This window comes from Lissotriton vulgaris, chromosome 1_1 (genome assembly GCF_964263255.1).
Source record: "Lissotriton vulgaris chromosome 1_1, aLisVul1.2, whole genome shotgun sequence".
In the NCBI taxonomy this organism is placed as follows: Eukaryota; Metazoa; Chordata; class Amphibia; order Caudata; family Salamandridae; genus Lissotriton; species Lissotriton vulgaris.
The window spans coordinates 1,845,225,563-1,845,247,601 of NC_141685.1; the positions used below are offsets into that span (position 1 = coordinate 1,845,225,563).

At 42.0% G+C, this 22,039-nt stretch overlaps 1 protein-coding gene across 1 annotated transcript in view; it reads left to right on the top strand.

The window, feature by feature from the left end:
* ZNF277 (zinc finger protein 277) overlaps nt 1-22,039 on the top strand; it is a 602,005-nt gene that overhangs the window by 303,686 nt on the left and 276,280 nt on the right. The window contains exon 5 of the mRNA XM_086919306.1: nt 4,568-4,659. Coding sequence (XP_086775432.1) covers nt 4,568-4,659 — 92 coding nt within the window. The remainder of the gene's footprint in view (nt 1-4,567; nt 4,660-22,039) is intronic.

Consider the following 22,039-nt stretch of genomic DNA (forward strand, 5'->3'; position numbering starts at 1 on the left):
CGCCAAGGCAAAGAAAACAGCTCAGAGATGGAAGGAACTAGAGAACTAAGGAAGGTGCTAAAATTGGAATAAGAATGTTTTTAACAGTTTCCTGAATATCAGGTAATTGGTGCACTGCCTAAGGGAGTCAGGGAGTTTAATCCAAAGGCATGGGCTCACATAGGAAAGAGCTTTCCCACCCTGTCTAGCCCTTCTGATAGTTGGAATTTGAAGAAGGGACTGGTTGCTGGAACGAAGGTTGCGTATTGGGTTGTAGGGGACAAACCTCCCAGCCAGATACGCAGGGCCCAGACCGTCTATGCCCTTGTAAACAACACAACAGATCTTAAATTTGACCTGTTGACGTATCGGCAGCCAGTGGAGTTTTCCCAGCAACGGGCGTGAGGGGGATCTAGGCGGTGCATTTAGAACTAACCTAGCGGCAGTATTTTGTACCACCTGAAGCCTACTGAGTAGGCTATCATTAGCTGAAAGCAACAGTCCGTTGCAATAATCCAAGCGGCTGAGCACTAGGGCCTGAACAAGGGTCTTTCTAGCAGTATCTGGTAAAAGAGGAAACACTCTACGAAGAAGTCCTATAACGTGAAAACAGGATCCAGCTGTTTGATTTACGTGTTCCTTAAAAGAGAGACCCTGGTCAATCCGCACACCAAGGTTCTTCACAACCTGCTTAGGGCTGGGGACGGAACCTAGGTCTGAGGGCCACCAGTCCAGAGTCCACAATAGTGTGGCTTCCCCAAAGAGCATCTTCTCAGTCTTTCCCACATTACACTATAGGAAATTTGAGACCATCCATTTTGATACGGCCTTCATACCTTCAGAGAAGGACTGTTTGACCGCAGCGCTAAGTGTCTTAAAAGGGAAGAGAAGCTGAGTGTCATCAGCATATGACACTGGGATAAATCCGTCTGCATATAGTGATTTTGTCATTTAGGCTCTTAGCTGCCAGAGAAGCAGCTGACTATTTTTAACATCATCTGAAAATACCTTATTTAGTTGTTTAGGTTATTTGGAAGACTTTATTTGAAGTTGGCTAAGGCATCCATTAGTACAGGCAGAGGTTTAACAAGGTCGCCAGGATTCAAAGGTCCTATCAATGTTAATTATTGTCCATGGATGGCAGGTTTTTTATAGGATGGTGTTTTATGCAACGCCTCCTACTAAAGGTTTATGTTGAAGGATATCAAATAGTGATCTTTCCTTAGTATGGATATGCACAGGAATGGCTCATTCCACCACAAAGCACTGGAAAAGGTCTTCTGCCGGGACCCAGGAAAGGAGCCATGTGCCTATGTTTGGAGAGGGTTGAGGTTCCTCTTTCGTATCCCCACAATCCATAGGTTGTTTCTACGGAAACGACCTGCGTATTCCACATGGTGTGCTAATTTGCTGGTGTTCTGTAGGAGTTTCTCTACTGGACTTTGAAGCCTATATATATTGTCCTCTTCTCTAGAGAGCCTGCCCTCCTGATCGGTCACTCTGTCACACTGCGGAAATTATAGCTCAAGAGAGTAAGGTCCATAATGGCTTCACCGATTCCGGTTTCCATTGAGGAGTGGTTGTCTTTTTTTGCCTGTAATATTGTGGTAGCTGCTTCCCCTATTGTACACCCAATCCTCCCAGTTAGCGGAATTTGCAGAATTTGGGTGATTTCGCGTTTCGCGGAGAACGCGAAATTGCCCAAAATTCTGCGTTCCCCGACTTCGTGAAATCTTTTGCTTGTTCTCGTTCTCAAATGCGTGTTTGCGAGATATTTCCCTGCGAGCATGCAAACAGCGACTGTGAACAGTAAAAAAGCATCGCGATCGAGCAATTCTGCGTGTTTGCGGAATTTCAGCGTGCTTGAGGAGATTTTTTACTGTTTGGCAGAGATTTTTGCAACGTGATTACGCAAATTCCGCCCACCTCTACCGGAAATTAAAGGCCCAGCAACAGCCCTGCAGGTTTAATCATTAGTGCTCAGTTTAGATTGTGCGTACAGGTTAGCGTGTGGGGGTGGGCGCCCTGTTGGGTCTCATCTCTTTTTAACATTAACTACACTGTGCGGATTTAACAGAGTAATTTATTCACAGGTCTATGCTTTCCATGCAGATATGGGCACTCAAGCATTGCTTTCTCACCCGGCAAGAGGGTGAAAGATGTTGGCGTGGATTGTAGACTGCTGTGAGGACTCCCACTTTGTGTGGTAGCAGCATCAAGGCTTTTCCTGGGACCCCCAGTGATCCAAGGCAAGATGTCTGTTCCTCCCAGCCACCGCAGGGGTCTGGTCTGACGTACAGCTTCCATGTCGCCAGGCCGATTGGTCAACGTCCTTGGTCTCACTCGGGCTGACCCCGGTCAGTCTCACCCCGCTCACCTCTGGCCCCTTTTTTGAAAGTAAGGAGTGTGCCTTTCCCTGCGGTCTGCTCCTGTCCCAGTGCGCCACTTCCTGTCTCACCACCAGCCCGTAATCGGTTCAACTGCAGCCATCATCCTGGAGGCCTCCTCCTGCGACAGAGCTCCGACTGTGTCGCAGATGCGGAGCCTTCTGACTGCAATGACTGTACCAATCAGGTCGGACAAGGCAGGTAACTGGTGCAAGGCTGTGTAGATGGTGCCTGTGGTTCCTGATGAATTTGGATAAGGACTGCGTTACCGGAAGCTGTAACTTAATGCTGCATGTGGTCAGCCATCTTACCAAGCTACACTCCCACATGGAACATCCCTATGTTGGAACACAGAACAAGGACAATGTTCTAAGCTTAGGTACTGAATCGAGTGGGTCGCCCATTGGAACGGGGTGTGTGATTGCAGCTCAAGGACTTCCTGTGGTGAGGGTGATAGGTTCAGTGGCTGTGATTTAGCTTTGTTAATCTTGAGGTCCAATATTTGTTTGTATGTATGGTGAAGCGAGACCAGTGTGTGGAGGGATTCCCTAGGGATGGTCAGAGTAAGCAAAAGGTCATCTGCAAATAGCACAACTCTTAAGTTCATCACTACCGAACGGGATACCCTTGATATTGGGCGACCATCAGATGGCTATGGCTAGGGGCTCCATTCCTAGAGCGAAAAGTTGGGGGGAAAGTAGGCAGCCTTGTAGAGTACCTTTGCGAAAGTGTGCTGGGAGCGAGAGAAGCCCATTAACCTGGATCTGCTTGGTGGGGCTACGTAAGGTGCCATTATCCGGGAGCCCATGATTGGCCCCAGCCTGATCCTCTGCAAGAACGCTCAGAGGAAAAGTCCAGTCCACCCTATCAAAAGCTTTCTCAGCATCTAGAGAGACTAGACATTCCGGGATGTCCAGCCTAGACTTTCTCTTCCAGGTGCGCTATGCGACAGATGTTATAAATTGCTTCTTTTTAGGTAAGGTAAGGATACTCTTGCATAATTGTATCTATATTAAACTTCCACAATCTGCATTTATGATTGCTGTTTTCCATTGTAATTGTTTTAATCTACAAAAATTACCCCCGCTGCCACCCCTTCAGTTCCAAGGGTGTTTTTTCATAAACTGAACACTGCATGTGCTAATTTGAAACAAAGTCTATGCCACATTTTTTATCTTACTGGTGTCTTAAAAAGTTGAGTAGCTTAAGCTGCACTATTTTACAATCTTAAGTGGATGCTTGTCAGGGGGAAATTAAAGGTATGCGCTGGTTTTGGCTTAAAATATAACTTCATTTTTGACATCTAAAGTAAACAACAGAACATAACCAAATAATATACCCTAAGAAGCATAACACAATTAAAGCATAACAGACACGGCACTAAACAGTCAAAGCAGAACAACCACAGTACAACTCAACTACAACACAGTCAGTCACTCATCACTGCCTCGAGAAACCTTGTTTTATAATAACATGGTAAATGTTGTTTGCACCAATTTTTCCTTAACTTACCATCAAGAGAATGCTATAGCTCCAATAAAATATTTCTGCAATCCAGCTCTAAAACCATTAAGTCAATAATGGGTTGTCGGCTACTAGTCACTCCTTTAATCCTCTAGTCACTGACAACAACATATAAAACACATATGTTGCAGAGTAGCAATTACACCCTGAAGGATGGATGAGCTCAAATAATTTTGATACAATTAAAATGTAATACAAATTAAATATTTTTTTCTTAGAGGCCAAACCTGAAATTAAGCTACAGGATGCACCCATTATAAAAAAAACAACAGCTGTGTACTTGGCAAGCAGAGCTCTCTTCATTTCACAGGTAGCTCTGATTTAGCTACTGAGATTGACGGCACATTGTTATAAATTGATAATTAATCAATTTCCTTATAAAAAATGTGCTGCAATGCGTAATTGTGTTTTTGGCCTTGGTGCATTTTATAAATCCAGCAGAAAGAATAGATTTTCATAACTATCCGTTTACACTGAATTCTTGATTTCTTGACCAATTAACTTTTAACCCTCTATAACGTCTTAACCACGGTCCGCCTGATATTTTTAAACACCTGTGTTTTTTCATCCAGTAGGTCATGTATTGTAAATCCGTTTGAATTGTGTTCATATGACTAGTGTCTTTTGCTACTGTCGAGAGAGTATGCAATTGTAAATATGTGTATTTTTGTTTACAGAAAGAAATTTTGGAGCAGCAACAACAGGAAAGATTAGATACAGAATTCCAACGAGTGTGTTTGTTTTGCCATGAGGAGTTCACTGGAAATAGGTATGTCTTTATCATCAAACATGTTTTATTTCAGATAAAAAAATTAACATATCTAAAACAATTTCTGAGAAAACTGAATAATTTCTTAAAAAAAGAACCAATCAAATGCGATAAACTCATAGGGCAAGGGACATTAGGTTTGGATTCACAAAAAGTGGTCACACATTGCTCCCCAGCTTTTTGCAAATCCAATCTGATTTTGTGAACCAGCTTAAGGACCCAATAGGTCAATTAACAAGAAAAGGAATCTTAGGGGGCCGCCAAACAACCTCCCTAATTCATTATTCTTTAGGCAGATTGCAGTGTGCAACCCCACCTGTTATTGTTTACAATCACTCGGATTGTGGCCTACAAGGGACAGCAGACCACCACTCCTGTGATTACATTCCAAAATGTTAAAACATTTTTTTCAAAGGGGGTGATTTTCTTAAAGCAAACCGGGCTGCTTTATATAAAAACAACTGTATTTTGAGAGCAGGCAGGGAGTAAGTTACAATCCCAGCTTGGGAGCAGTAACTGGTCAATGGCTTGTGACCAAAATGTACAGTCTTCTAACTTTATGAAAGAAAGCTTCAGTTCTGTAAAGGACACAGAGGCTAGGATTATGCAATACGTTCTTCTTTGATTTTAGCCAGCAGTCCAGGAAAGCGAATGATAGTCCACCATTCAATATCCAGCTGTCCATATAAAACAGTCCTCAAGAAAACGTACTTCCTCTTTGTGCTTTACAGTTGAGCTCTTATTCTTTTCATCCATTTATTGATAATCCGGTTTCTCGTCTGTTGTTCCTGGTGAAATGAACCAAGATGGTAAGAATTCATTCATTCCTTCCTTGACAAAAATTTGCATTGCAAACCATTAAGAAACCAACAGTTCCTCCATATACACATAGTCCTTTAATCTGTTTCCTTGATATAATTGATACTTTCCTTTATTAATATCTACGAAAATTTACATTGTGTCCCTGGAGGCTCAAATCATGCAAATGTTAAGCTTATTGATTTCCAATGATGCTACTTCCATTATTACCTTAATAAAACTTTTTGAAAGTCACATTTTGAATATCCTCCAATCAAGCGCCCAGTGAGAAGGTCTTAGATGCCATAACCGTTTTTACCGAGTCCTGTCCAAAACTAGATGCATCTATGGCAGCTTTAGTCAGTAGACCGTAAAATCATCTCTCAATCATAGGAGATGAAACAGGCCTGTAACAGTTTCTTAATCGCAATCAGCAATTGTCTCGTACCTCCAGTGCCTACTTCCTCCTTTATGGTGTTGTAGGCTCTCAGTTGTAGTAGTATTTCTTTATTCGGTTTTTATCATGTAAAAAAAAACATAAAAGCAGTTTCACACATAAATTTCATTTCACATTTTTCATTAAAACCAAATACTGCCTCTAAAAATTATTTTTTTAAAAACATATAGTTGTTCTAAAAATAGGCAAATGTACTATTTAATGCCCTAAGATATATACAACTTAAAACAAATTCATGATATATACATGGAACCTTGTAAGGGAAAATCATCTTGGTTGTTACGTGCATAATTAGTTTTGTCAATATGCATGATTATACAATGGTTTCTACAAGTTTGGTCGATGTCGAAAAAAATAAATTTCAGTAACTTAACAATGTACTTCGATGTCCACTCCTCACCCAAAAACTGTAGAAATAGCAAGGCCGGACGGCATCTTCTGATGCCCATATGTTTTAATAACGGAATCAGCCAGATCTTTCTATGCCCCATGAAATATTTACAGAAAAAAGTGTGAATGGTTGCCTGAGTAGAAATCTCATCACACGGACAAGGAGGTAGTTCTGAGTCCCAGTTATTTTTAGTTGGGAAGGCAACCAGACGGTGTAGAACATTTAACCTGAACCTGGTCAGGAGAAATCTCTCAAAGGTGATAAAATCATGGGCTAGATAAGGCTGAATTAAAAAAGTTGTTTGAACAGCCCTGCAGTGTTGGACAGATGGTTTAGAGGCTTCTTTGGCTATCCTTAATTCTTCTAAATGTGTAAGGGACAACACCTGTAGTGCCTTCCTTGATATTGACCGAATAGAGGTTGGTACCAGATAGTGTTTTTCCAATCGTAGGTCATATAAGAAACTGTTTATATAAGACAACCAACCAATTTTATATGAGTGGTCCAAAACCATACAGTCTGAAATGATTCGTTGTGTGAATTCATTTTTGTCTGTCGACCAAATTCGATGCCAAAGGAGGAGTGGTTGTATTTTGGCTAAATCCGATAAGTAAGAGATCCCCAGTTCCATGTGACATGAGAAAGTAGATACCCTCTTTGGTACAGCTAGAAGGAATCTCAAAAAGGCATTCTCAGCCACTTGTAAGTTGTTAGTATTTGCATACCACCACACTCCCGCCCCATATAACGCTACTTATTGGCATTTAGCTCTATATATCTTTAAAAGCTCTACCGGCGGCCTCTTTCCCAATTTTTTTGAAAAATTTACGAGGGCCAAAGTGGCTCTCATAAGATGGAATTTTCCGGACTCGATTGCTGATTTCCAGTTTAGTTTATGGTCAATAATAATTCCCAAGTATGGGTATTGTGCTGTGATTGCCAGTTTCTCCTTGTTTAAATGTATGTCCTTTGTCCTTTTTTTCCCTGGTCCTGTTGTCATAACAAAGTTTTTTTTGATATTTATGCGTAAATCTAGCTTCCCAATAAATTCGGAATATCTATTTAGCGCCTTCTGGAGTTCTAGGGGGGTACGGGCCAGTATCACCGCGTCGTCCGAATAGAGCAGAGCTGGAATCGGACGGTTTTTTATTAATGGAAGATCCTGGCTCCCCTTCAACATGGCCCTCTCCAAACCGTTGGTGTAAAGGGTGAAGAGGAAGGGAGCCAGGACACAACCTTGTCTCACTCCTCTCTCTACTCCAAACGGCGCAGATAACTCGCCCTTTACCCCGAACCTCACCCTAGCTGAGGCATTGGAATATAATTCGCGCAGAAAATTTACCAATTGTAGATCTACCCCCAACAGGGCTCTGCTTTGGGAACTCGCAAGGGTTACCTTTCTGCTCTCTCTGCTTTATTGCGGCTGCCAGACCAGCCCTCTCTCTTTAAATCTCTTTGTACATAGATTTCTGAAAGGGCTGGCTCACCTGTTTCCACCAACGCCCGTTGGTATGCCGCAGTGGGACCTTATTTTGGTCCTCACCTATCTGATGTGCGCTTTACCTTTGAGCCTTTACACACTTGTCCCCTCCAGCTGTTGACCATCAAAATAGCCTTCTTGGTGGCGATTACATCGGCCCGGAGGGTGAGTGAGTTGCAGGCATTACTTGCTAACCTCCTTATTTTATTTCCTTTCTGGACAAGGTTGTGCTTTGCACCTGGGTATTCTTTTTTACCAGAGGTTGTGACCCCTTTCCATCTGGGTCATTCCATCACGTTGCCCACCTTCTTTGCTCCCCCGCATCATTCTAAGAAAGAGGAGCGTCTCCATCAGCTGTACCCAAAAAGAGCGTCTTCAATTTACCTTGACTACACAAGAGTTCTGGGTGGACAACCAACTCTTTGTGAGGTACGTGGAAGCGAAGAAGGGAAGGGCAATGCAGAAAAGAACCATCTCTCGTTGGGTTATTCTCTGCATCATGATCTGTTATACCCTGGCGAAGAAGCAGCACCCTGAGAGATTAAGGGCACATTCCACTAGGGGAAAGGCTGCGACTACGGTCTTGGCTCAAGGTGTCCCAGTACAAGACATCTGTTAGGCCGAAACGTGGGCATTGTTGCACACGTTTGCAAAACACTACTGCCTGGACGGTCAAGTCCGCAGGGAAGGGCACTTTGCTCGCTCGGTCCGACAGACTTCCTAGTATAGGATATTGGTCCGCAGCCCACCACTGGAATGGTATGTCTTGGGTATCTAATTCAAATGTAAATAATCTGCAGCTAGAAGTCTGATGAACAAGTTGCTTACCTTTGGTAACACATTATCTGGTATAGGCTCTATCTAGCTGCAGATTCCTTACAGCCCCACCCATGCCTCCTTACTTTGCTGACTAATACTGTAGGGCTAGGGTTACTCCCCTTTTTAGGGCACAAGTTTTGCACACGACTACGTCAATTACTTCGTGGCTCTGCGCTTCTGCCGTGGAAAAAACTAAAAGTACTATCGTCTGAGTGCCGGGGTGGCACCTACATAGGTATCGCAACTTCATAACTGACACTGCCGATGACATCACCCAGAGCCAAATGGAGCCACCGACACTGCGTGCAAGTTGTATTGCTCAGCAAAAGTTTCCGGATCCAACCTGATGCGTGGGAAATTCAAAGGTAATGAATCTGCAGCTAGATAGAGTCTTTACAAGATAATACGTTACAGAAGGTAGTAACTTGTTCACCAAACTTAACTATCAGTTTCAAATATAAGATGTTCTCATTAGCTATGTAGATCTTTCTGTGATTTGTGCTTAATTCAAATGAAAGGGTCCGCCCCCAGACCTCTGGACAAACATCATCGCTAATGTCTGGCTGACTATTTTGAAGGAGACCTGTTACATTCCATGAGATGATTCTTAGTGGTGAATAGGCACTATGGCCAGTACCAAAAATAATGCAATTTCCATTACTGTTTTCAAGGAGTTTAAAACATTCATAGTCAGTCAAGCAGGTTCACTCGGACACCATATGTTATCTGAGGAGTGTTCAGCAGCAGGAGAAGGTGTTATTGGTGGTTGGGGGGTGGGAAGGCAGGTTAACTGTCCGAGTTCATAAAAGAGCTTTATGTGTGTCTTTCCTGGCTAGGAATTGTAGAATCCCAATATGAGTTAGGCAGTTAGGGTCTTGGCCGATGGGGGGTACTCTGTCAAATGTGACCGACGCTCATCTACCATATTTAGAGTGACATTGACTATAATGTTCTTGTAATACAGAGGACAGGACATTCACCGTGCTTTTCACAGAGTACCCTGTCTGCCAAATTCCTAGTAACCCCCTAGTTTTCAAATTAATTGTGTTAGGCAAAAATGACCTGCAATCTGGAGCAAAAAGCCTGTCCACTATTTTGTTTGACTAAGGTCTAACTCTGTATTGCAGTTCTTTCTTTATTGTCTTTTTTTAGGTAAAAACTCAATTTAGCAACATATACAATTGGCAACACATACATACAATTATACCTTATCAGTTCAGATTTCAAAACAATAGGATCCTACTTATTTTCCATCAACACTCAAAAACAGTTAGATTTATAATTAATTTTAATTGAAGTCCTTAAAAAACAATATCTTTCCAAAGTACTTCCTCTTATAACACGACTCGGATTTCTTTCACAACTACAGATGTGCGCTTACACATTTCTAAGCTAAAATATTTATTTTTGATAGCTTTCTTGTCAAACTTTTTGTTGACTCTTTGCAAAGATACCCCTGCAAAAAACACTGCTCCAGAACTTTTCCCAAAACCGATAGCAGTTGTTTATTATTTGAATACAAATAGTGGGTGTTCTTCCAGAAGAGTCCGGTTTTAATTTTGGCTTGCATGTATATCGACTCCATAACACCGAATACAAATATATCTTCTAGAGAAATACGTGTGCAAATAGGAATAGTAGATCTATACTTCTTTGTTCACGCTTACCTCGATGATATGTTAGGTCTGAAGTCGATATATATGCGCAGATTGATATCGGTGACTTCGAAATTTTGACATACGAGATAGCTAAACATACTTGGAGGGTATCACATTTAGATTTGTAAACCCCATGCATTTCATATATCATTGGGCATCTTCATAGCCGGGTAACTAGGTTTTGCTAAATTATCAATTAGGTGCATAATTTTTGCATTTCAATTAGGCATTTTCAAATTTGGAAACATGAGGACGTTCAAAGAAAGTGACCGAGGAGAGAGAATTTATAGGTTGTGGTGGTCCTTCTTTGGAAAAGAAGTGACACGGAGTTATTTGATTTCTTTAAAGGTGAGTTGAGATGTTAGTACAAAGAGTATCCAGCCTTTTAGCATTGGTCACCAATGACAAACTGAAATCTAATATTAGGCAAGAGGGAGGTATAGTGTGTTTACAAAGGGCATTAGAATGCCTAACATGCAGATTAATTTGAAATGTATTATTAGCTGCGTCACAATCATGTTGTTGCATAGTTGATCTAAGGAAGGAATATCTGTTGGAAGTAGGGAACACTCATTTTGACCACAGGGCTATTACCATGTGGAATCATTTTTTTTGCAATCCACTGCACTAGAAAGAGACGAGTGTAGTTTAGATTGTACCATAGCGTGACTAACATTAATGTTTGTACTGGAGGTGCCACCAGGTAAAGCAACTAACTCTACTAGAAGAGAATGGTTACTTACATCATTCATTAAGGATTCAACCTCCTGTCGTGATTGAGCATGTTCTCCTGAGAGAGTTAACATTTTAGAATGTTCACATGCAATTTTCGTTTCCTTTAAAGAAACTCTTAAACTATAAGTGGCATAGTAAAACGCACACCCCTTAGATCCAATGAAATTTGATAAAAAGGTATGTGACATAACTGTCACTTACAGTCCTCATTAGTCAAGTAAATAGAATGTGACTTAGCCTAACTTCTTCCGGGTTCTGGCAGGTATATTAGAGCCTCCCTTTGGCCTGAGTTAGACCATGGCCTGCCTATAATAGAAATCAGGTAAAAGAACAGCATGTTATATTTGTGGAAGTTTCTTGTCCCCTGGACTCTTTCGGGTTTGGTGGGATGGATGGATGTCCAATACCAAGAGCTCAAGGCTCAAACCGCCTCCACCAACACTAGTGGTTGAAGGTGAGTTACATGGTTGAAATTAGGGGCACACAGAAGCTTTCTGGGTGGTAAGGACACAGATAGTGGTTTGTAGAGTCTGTGTGAAGCCCAGCCTGAGTTTAATTGGCTGGCCCCACACCTAGCTAGAATCTGGTGTTCTGGTGTTAAAGGAGCAAAGATAGGTGAGCACGATAGTTCCTTGCCTGACAGTCCTTTTTTCAGTTGTCTAATGCCCAGGTTTACCATGGATAGAAGTTCCTGACCCCAGGAGTTAGTTATGAGGCAGTTCAGTGCTTAAGGCCCAACCTCAACACCTGTGCCAGTGTTTGAAGGTAAGTGGGGTGCTGGAGAATTGATGCTAACAGAGGCTTCCTAAGTTTTAGGGACACAGAGAGTGACTCAAAAATGCACACAGCTTGGCAATTACCGCAATGTCAAGCCACAGCACTAGTTAGAATTAGGAGCTGGACTAGCAGAACAATTTAGTTCAATAGGTTCAGACCCAGACGCCATAGACCCAGTGTAGGAACTTCAAAAGGACACGAGACCAGTATTGTAGTTATAAGCATGATCCTTTATTACCAGCCCCTTCACAGCAGACACAACCAGCACAAACGGTCTCCAGGCAAAACGAACTGCAAGAAGAATGCTAAAAACATCAAGCAGTTCTGGGTTCTAAATCATAAGTACAGAGTTCTGGAAATGACTTAATACAATTCTAACAAAGACTCACAATTTACCACATAAGCACTATACTACACAATCCCCCCTTAAAAGAGAAAAAAGATAAAACAAAACTTAATGACAAACATTTCCAAAGATTTTGGTTTCTTAACAATCCTACCACTGGAAGTTTTAATAACATTGTCATTACAGGCAGGTGCAACAGTTTAAGGAATACATTGTGAATCATTGTCCAATAAAGCAGGTTTAAGTGCAGGAGAAAGAAGTTGAGAGGCAGGCTCAAGAGTGGTGCTTGCAGGATCAGTATGGGTAAGACCTGAATCACTTACTTCTGGAGTGATATCTACGGCTTGTAACCACCAAATGTTTTTGCCTTCACTCTCAATATTCTCTATTTTACTCCCAAGGTCAGATGAAACCTGTGCAAGGCGACTGAAATGCCACACTTCACCATTCTGCAGCAAGGCAATGTTGTTTAAAACTTTCACAATACGTTTGGGATCACTGAACTTGCTTTCTCCTTTGGAGACATGCTTAGAGCGTTTCACATAAACCCATTGACCTTCACAAAAACTAGCTAGCTTGGCACCATGTTTCTGATCATAGTAAATTTTGTTTTTCATTTGAGATACTTGGATACACTCTCTCACACTGGGTATAACGCACGTAACCATTCCATTTTTGTTCAACCAGCCAGGATTAATCTTGGAATGAGGGATCTTGCCCCTCATAAAGGAAAAAGAAATCTTGCCAACAGAGGAGTGAATGGTGCTTCTATAAGCCCAAAGCAATGTTTTCAACTCCTCATCACAACAAGTTACCTTTATTGGCTAGCTGGAGAATACCTTTAAAACTGCAATTGGCTCTCTCAACAATGCCATTGCCACTGGGATAATACAGTGCAGTAAACATTTGCTGGATACCAGAAGCACCCAAGTAGTTTTTAATTTGAAATGATTTGAATTGCACTCCATTGTTAGATAGGATAATTTTGGGAAATCCTTCTCTCAGGAAGATGTTGTCAAGGAATGTGATAACAGTTTTAGTGTTGACTGTACTTACCACACTTACTTCCCACCAGCTGGAAAAAATGTCTACAAGAACTAAAATGTACTTTTGTGAACCATCTTGCCATAAGACAGGACCCATAACATCCACTTCAACCACTTCCCAGGGAAGTTCTGGACAGAAGGGAGAAGCTAAAGGTGGATTGAAAGTTTTAAGTGTTTTATTGGAAACCTCACACTTGACACATGATCTTACACACCTTTCCACATCCATGTCTATTTTTGGCCTCCAAAAGAGTTCCTTCTAGCTTGGTATGTGTGATACCAGAATGCCCTTCATGACAAAGGTCAAGTATTCTGGTTTGTAGACTCTTTGGGGAATGGTTTTATCACCACATAGGACTAAAACTTCACACCTAGTAAGTTCATTACGAACTTCCCAGAACCCTCTGAGTTCATCTGTTAATGACTTTTTATCCATTCCACTCCATCCATTCACAATCAACTTTTTGAGATCAAGTTAGGTTTGATCAGCATTCTCAGCTTCAAGCATTCCTTTTTACTAAAACTGCTCTGGAATGTGTCCAGGGATATTGAGGCAACTGAAAAGTCGTTCCAAGAGTTTTTATCCAGGTCAGTTAAAGGTAAAGACATGCGACTTAAGAAATCAACTGTGAAGTTCTTGACACCAGGTGCATATTGTATACCATATAAGAAATCTTGCAGCCTCATAGAGAGTCTGGCAGTTCTGGCTGTAGCATTGGTCAACCCTTCCATAGTCAAGAGTTTAGTAAGGGGCTTGTGATCACATTGTAAAACAAATTTCCTGCCCCATAAAAACATTTCCTGAAATGTTCCAGGGTTCAGACACACGCTGTTGTTTTCCGCTTGATTACTGAATATTGCTCCTCAGCAGGAGTACGCGAACGCAAAGCAAAGGCAATGACTGATTCACTGTTGCCATCTAATTGGGTTAGGACAGCACCCAAACCTTTGCTCGGTAGTTACGATGGTACTAGCAAGGGAATCAAAGCCTTGAAGGTTGGGGGCTTGAGTAATGGCTTTTTTAATTTCCTCCAAAGACTGTTGGCACGCAGAACACCAAGAGAACTGCTCTTTGTTCTTGTGGAGAGATCTCATGAAGTGAGTCTTATGTGAAAACTTTTTGATAAATTTCAAATAAAACTATGCAAGCCCTAGAAATGATTTAAGATCTTCCTTGGACTTGGGAGCAGGTGCTTCAGTAATGACTTTTATTAGACTAGCTTTGGGTCTAATGCCTAGGGAACTTACTTCATGACCCAAGTATGTGTCGCACTCCTTCTTCGTTTGTCTCATGTTAATATTAATTTTTAGCATTGGGATCTTGAAATTGTTTAATTACTTTTTATTCATGTAAATATGTATGTGCTTTTATGGTGATTTTTAATCATCGAATAAAGATTCCTTGAATACTTCATGACCCAAGTAAGTGACTCTTTTCTCTGCAAATTTGCACTTAGAGATTTCAGCAGTGACTCCTTTGTCATGCAACTCCCTCATAACAGTTCTTAGGCGCTCATCATGTATTCTCTTGGTAGCCCCTATTACGAGAATATCGTCCTGAAAGAACACAACACCCTGCATATCACCAAATAACTCATACATTAGCCTCTGGAAGATGGCAGCAGCGGCGGCTAGCCCAAATGGCATGCAACGAAATTGGAAACAGACAAAATGGGTGCAGAAAGCGGTAAAGCGTCTGCTCGTGGGATGCAGAGAGATCTGGTGATATGCACAGTAGAGCTCAATGGTAGAAAACCATTTGGCACCCTTGGTTAAGGAAAGCATTTTGTCAATCTTAGGGAGGCAATTATATCATCATTTAAGTGTCTACGGTCAGTACACATGCAAATCTTTCCATTGGCACGTCTGGCAATCACAATGGAAGAAACCCAATCAGATGCTTCAACAGTTTCGATTATACAAGCATCTTGCAACTTCTTCAATTCTATTTTTACCTCATCACGAACAATCAATGGAATGTGGCAAACTTTATGTATCTTGGGAATAGCATTGAGCTCTACTAAGACCCACTTGTTGGTGTTTTCAGCATCACACACTACCAATACCTGTTCAGGACTATTAGGATCTAACACAATATTGAGGGAACGTTAGTCTTTACATCCTAGAATGGAGGGTCCTTCAATAGCCTCATATAACTTAAAATAAGCTTTTCTGTCTTTAAACTCAAACACAAGAGATCTGTACCCCAGCATATACTTTTTTGTCCAGTAAAACTCTCTGGGTTAACATCAGTAGGTTGTAAGAAAGGACCAATAATGTAAGAAAACTTGTCTTCCCATACAGAGCGAGTGATTATAGTAAATGGAGATCTGGAATCCGCTGCAACCTGTAAATCTATACCTCAAAAAGAAATTGTGCACAAGGGTTTGCTACTGTCATCCCCAGTGACCTTTTTTGAACTCGTGGCACAATATCGGGACTCTCAGGGGACTCATCAGAGTTGTTGCTTGACAAGTCCGAATTGCTGTCTGTTACACAAGTAACTCGAGATTGCTTAAACCAATTCCTTCGACAAACTTTAGAAAAAGGACCTATAATACCACATTCTAAACATTTGGCTGACTTAGCAGGACATTTGTTAAAACGTGCTGTACGTGGGGTGCTTCCACATCTGAAGCCGACAAACCCTGAATGAGTATTGTTCTTTTCTCTTTTAAAATTGGAAGTTGGAAATGGTTTTGGTTGTTTGAATGTAGGAGTCTTTCCTTTTTTGTCATCACTGAGTTTATTGACATAAACTACTTCATTAGAAGGATACACAGCTTTGGTGCATCTTTCTGAGATTTCCGCTTTTTTAACACGAGTGATGATATCTTTTAGAGGTGCTTCACCCTCAATCCACTGTCTATCCTGAACGTTTTTATTCTTCTGCTCGTAACCACTTATGTCTTCGTGTAACGTGCCAAATTTGCATTTGATAGCTAGATGTTTAAGTGCGGTGACAAAATCATCAATAGATTTATTAGGTCTTGTTTACGCTGGTAAAAGATATGCCTGGATACAGCAACACATACAGTAGGTGAATAGGGATCATCAAGGTCAGCTATGGCACACTTAAAAACATCTAAATCCCCACTTCTTTCCATTTTTTGCATTTCATTAGAAACTGAGAGGCCTTAAGGCCCTATGTAATGCATCAGAATTCTTTATTTTCTTTCAGGGGACAAAATGCTGTCATTATCTTCTAGGGTGGCTATATAATTTATAAGATAGTATTTCCATTCTAGCCACTTGACATTGGATTCCCCCGGGTTGGTTAGAAATTCTTTACGGGTATTGAGGGTGATGGTGACACTTGAAGCTGGTAAAATATTTGATGTGGAAGGAGTAGTGCTTGAACTCCCTTCCATGAGTAATATGCAGTGATGCTTAAACGGTGAGAGTAATGGTGTGAAGGAGGACATTTTTTTTTATATAATAATAAAACGGTCTTACTGTAGTTAATGGACAGTTGATGTGAACCGCTATTATTCGGTTGCAGTAACATTTGCATTCGGCCATGTCTGAACTGGGGTGGTGTGGAGTGCAAAAAAACGATGGATTTAGGCCCAGATCTCTCTACTGGGGTGAATGTATGACATTGTTCTGCATTCTGTCCATCAACTGAGGTTTTTGGTATTTATTAAGACGGCCAAACTTCCCAAAAAGACAAGATCTAAAACGCTTCAGGAGTATTGCTGGGTATGGTTATTTGCAGTTAAACGAGTGTAAAGTGCTGGGCCTTCAAATAACAAATAGCCATATAAGGTATTGGAACACAAATGGATTTAAAGAACTGGGAAATTTTTTGGTAAGGGGGAACTACATAACCTGGCAGGATCTTCAAGGTAGGTGCGGAGATCGATGCCAGCTTTTTTATTTTGGATACCTGCAAGTAGCACACTTACAACAACAAAAAATGTGGTGTCCAACCAGTTTGTCTGATCACCAACATTGTTTAGGACAAAGAAGAGGGGATAAGAAATTGGTACAGGCTATTACGGAGTGAAGGGAAATGCCATTTGGTGAAAAGATTTGTAGAAAATATCACGCTGACAATGCAATTTTTTCTGTGGTCGAACAGTAGGCGATTTCTGAATTAGGAAATAAGGCCTTAAGAGTTGCCAATTTCAAGAAAATTTTCTTTTTCGCATGTTGGATTTCATATTACACTCCTAAAGCCCTCTAAAAAATGTATCCGGAATTAGAGGATCGCTGCTTTCGTTGTAAGCAGCTTGAGGGGGGGGGCGACTGGCTACATGTTTTTACCGGCCCAATGATTGCGCAGTTCTGAGGACTGCACAGGCGAATCGTACTAGAGGCAGCAGTGGCACTCTTTGGCTTCTTTAGACAGAGGCAAAATCAGACACTGAATAAAGGGGCTGATGTATTTATTACTATTGCTTGATCGTTAATCTTACAGTATTGGAAGACAAATAGAGTGCCAACCTATCAGGAATGGTATAACAAGATGAGTCAAACTATAAAGTTTGAGGAGGCTTATGCAAAAAGTGTGGGTGGTATCTAAAGATTCAATGCATCTTGGCAATTTATGGAGGGGATTGAAAATGAAGCGGAGTAAGATTATGGCAAACAGCAATTGGCATTCTTTTTAAGTCAAGGACATATATGATATACTGTGGTAAATAAATTTACCTATACATTTTTCCGTATAATTATCATTACAAGACAGCTCATTCAAATGAGAGGCAGAGTCCGTGGTATCTGAGTCATACGGGCTTTAATGGCATTATCCTTAAGGATGGAGCATCATGTTCCGTCACCTCTAAGGTTCAGGAAGGGACAGTCAACGTTTTATTAACATTACACATTATATATAGTAAGACTTTACAATTGAATCCAATACAGTAGGCGTAACAGGTGAAAAGAGTGAGATAAGAACACATGCGCGTAAGAGGAGGCGTGAAAAAGAGGCGTACACATGAGCGTGCACTGTACATGTCAGAGAAACGTCACAAGATACGTCACATGTGGGTGGATGCATAGAGAAAAGTTGCAGAATCAGCAGAAACCCTTAACCTGGATGCGCGCGCAACTAGCATGACGTGTAACTGGGGGCTTTGACTTTAGCACTAGTGGAGGAGACTGGTGTCTGGAGTGTCAGGGCAACCTGTACCTATAGCATATCTAGTATCTTATGTTTGGAGGATGTAGTGTCTGAAGTAAAAGGTCTCTCGGGCAGAGGCTATTCTACACTGAATGCTAGTGCGTGCATATGTGCCTACGTGTAATGCGCGGGGCCATGGGCCTACCATGGTAACGGAGCCAGTAAATCACTTGCAAGGAGGACAGGAAGGCCGGGCCCTTTGCTCTGCAGCCGGGAATATGTTTAACTATTTCACTAGACTGGAATGTGTTTTCGAGGAGGCTGAGCAGATAACTGTAGGCAAAACATGAATTTGGCAGGTAGTCCAGGCCGAGCCAGGCACCACTTCGCTTGGCAGGAAGTAAGGCAGAGGTCAGGGATACATTTCCATGCTGCAGACTTCAGAGGCAGAAGGCAGAAGTGACTCGAAGTCAGAAATCAGGGCCTAGCTCGGCAGAGCCAGGAAAATGTAAAAGTGTACCATGTAAAGACGTTGGCATGGCATGTTTAGAAACTGAATTATCGATCCATTCATAGTGGATCTGAAAGAGGCCATGTTACCGTTGGACGCAAATGCATTTGCGTCTTCATATTCGGTCATGGAGGGAAATTACATGTACTTTAAGCACGTACATGGAGACGTTGGGGTACACGTTAGGGGACATATTTGACCATAAAAATTTCAATTACCTCATTCCCTCCTTGTCCCCTACGTTCCCTTCAGGATATATCTATTTTCATGAGACCATCTATTTGTTCATATAACATCATCTGCTCGTCTCTTTTCATACGGGCACGAGAACGTGGACTTGGATGGGGAATACATGATGTGGCGCACAAGCCGCAAATCGCTGGCCCACATTGCAGGCATAGACAACAACTAAACACTATGAGCAGTATGATTCCTAGGAATGACAGTAGCTTCCATCCCCAGGCTGATATTACACTCCAGAGCCAACCGGACCAAGTCCAGGTGCCTGGGTTCTGGTGTAGCTGATGAGCTATTTCATGAAGCCTGGTTATAGCTTTGTATACTGATGGTGCGTTATTAGGAATAAACACACAACAACTGGATCCGATGACTCTACAAGCCCCGCCCCTATCGGCCAGGATGACGTCAAGGACGAGACGATTTTGGAGAACAACAAGTCTCATAGCAGACTGTTCCTCTGTTAAGTTACCTAGGGCAGAAGTAGTTTCATTCACTACTGCTTCAAGGATTCTGGTCAATTTGCGTATACGTTTACTATTTGAGACAGTGCCTAAATAAGGAAAGAATCCTTTATTGAAGTCTGTGTATTGTTCCCATGTGGTTTCAGTCTGGTCGACAATTGGGAGATCTCTCTTCTGTCTAACGTGAGTGAGGCGAGAATTTCTATGATAATCAGATGGGGCTAGAAAAACAGGTGGCAATAGGAATGCAATAAAACAAGTACCATCCCAGTCTAGAGGTAAACGTATATAAGCTGTATGACCACAAATAAAATATGAATGTCGGGAAGCTTTGAAAGTAGACTTGCCTTTATCACTGAATTTGATCACAGTGGTACAATCGCTGTGTCCTAGATGTACTGAACCACTCTTTCTGACGCATAATTCACCTTTTACTGGTAAGACTGATATTGATGGCAAGTCAGGATTAGTCTCGGAGTGGACATTCAGAATCATGAGGTTAAGTGTAAAATTACCTAATCCATATACTTCGTTTTCAAGATCTGTACCTGTCATTTGGGGAAGACCCTCCTTGTCTGGGAAACATGCCTTATTCATAACTGTGTTCAGGTCTCCCCATATCCAATTACCTTGGGAAACTTTGGACTTACTATCTAGCGAGGACATTAATGTAAACCATGCACCGCATGAACCATTATGTTTAAATGGATAAGGAAAGAGAGGCAGAGCTCCCTTGTAGTTCTGATAGGGAGGGAGTCGGCCACATACCCAACAATTAGTGGCATTGCTGGTCTGGTGAGAATGGTGTAACATACGGATGAATGTATTGTTGCGCATGGCTAAACGATAGGAAAGCTCATGTGGTGGTAGTTCACTAAACGTGTGCTCTGCAGTGTCATTAGAAAAAGAATATGCAATAGGAAAGAACATATGTAACATCCAACTCATGCAGATTATCGTAAGACTCAGAAAAAACATAATAAGTAACGCTATAACACAACGACTTCGGAGATTTTTACAATATTGTTGTTTCTTGATCTCCTGTCTATCTCTCTCTCTAGTGGGGTCTATCTTATACATGTCAGGAACCTGTCTAACCGCTTCACCCAGGAGGGGACTTAAACAATTAAACTGTCTGACTTACTAGACCTCAATTTTAACTTGTACTCCTGCTGCAGAGTTTTCTCTAGCAGGGGGAGTTTAGAATCAGTCTCTGGAAGTGGGCAGTCCTTAAAGGGAGAGTCTGGCAACAGTCCGTGAATTTTTTTAACATGGCTCGAATGCAGCCATCCTTTCCTCCCCTCCACTTTCACTGCAGTCCTTGTAGATAACAAAACTAATTTCGGCTGCTTCCATCTGGGTTCCAGCGGACTCTTCCGGTCGAAGTTCCTCACGAGAACCAAATCTCCTGGGGGGACTTCATGTGGCTTTACTTGGGTGTGTTCCGGAAAGGCAGCCGCGACCTGTGAACGACAAGATTGTAGTGCAGACATCAAGGAGGCAAGGTAATCTGTCAGCATACAACTGTCAACATCGGTAATCCTACGGGGCATAGGCGTCCCCCACATATTCGGAGGCCTTCCAAAGACCACCTCATACGGGGATAGCCCTGTCCTAGAGTGAGCTACCATTTGCATGTAAAAGAGTGCAACTGGCAAGGCAACTATCCAATCTACACCTTTCTCGGCACATATTTTGGCTAGGCGTGTTTTCAGGGTCTGATTATGTCTCTCTACGAGACCTGCGGCTTCAGGATGTCGAACACAATGAAACTTCCACTGGTAACCTAGCAGGAGTGATACCTGCTTCATAAGCTCGGACGAGAATGGCTGTCCATTATCAGAGTACACGACACGGGGCAAACCGTACCGTCGGAAAAACTCACGTACCAGTTGTTTGGCAGTGGTTACAGCAGTGTAATCGGGGACTGGATATGCTTCTGTCCATCGGGAAAGAGCACATACGACTACGAGGACGTACTTGAATCCTCGGCATCTGTCCATCTGGATATAATCCATCTGGAGGACTTCAAAAGGATGGTCAGGAGGATGAAATCCACCCTGTTCCACGGGGACACCTTTTCCTGGATTGAACTGACAACAGATCATGCAAGTACGCACTTTCTGTTTCGCTGCTGCTCGTAAATGTTTGTTGTACCAGAGATTCTGTAAACTGTCTAACATGGCTTTTTCTCCTAATTGTGCTGGACTATGTGCGGTGTTAATTATAACTTGAACCATGGAGTCGGGGAGGAACCATGTGGCCCTTCCCTTCGTCATCCATCCCTGATCTGTCTGGATCCCTCCTTGTTCAGTCCATTTCTTGATTTCGTCTGGAGTGGCATGTGTCTATATGTCGAGTACATCTAGAATGGGATCCTTAACTGTCAGGCAATGTGTCAGTGTAGTCGGATCAATTTTTGTCATGTCAGTCGGAAACTCTGTCTGAGCAGTGTATTTGGCTGTACGATCTGCCAGGTCATTACCCTGGGAAATAGTGTCTGTGACTTTAGTATGTGCCTTGCACTTCATGATGGCTATGGCTGAAGGCAAATGTATTGCTTCTAACAGTGCTTGAATGAGGGGACCATGCT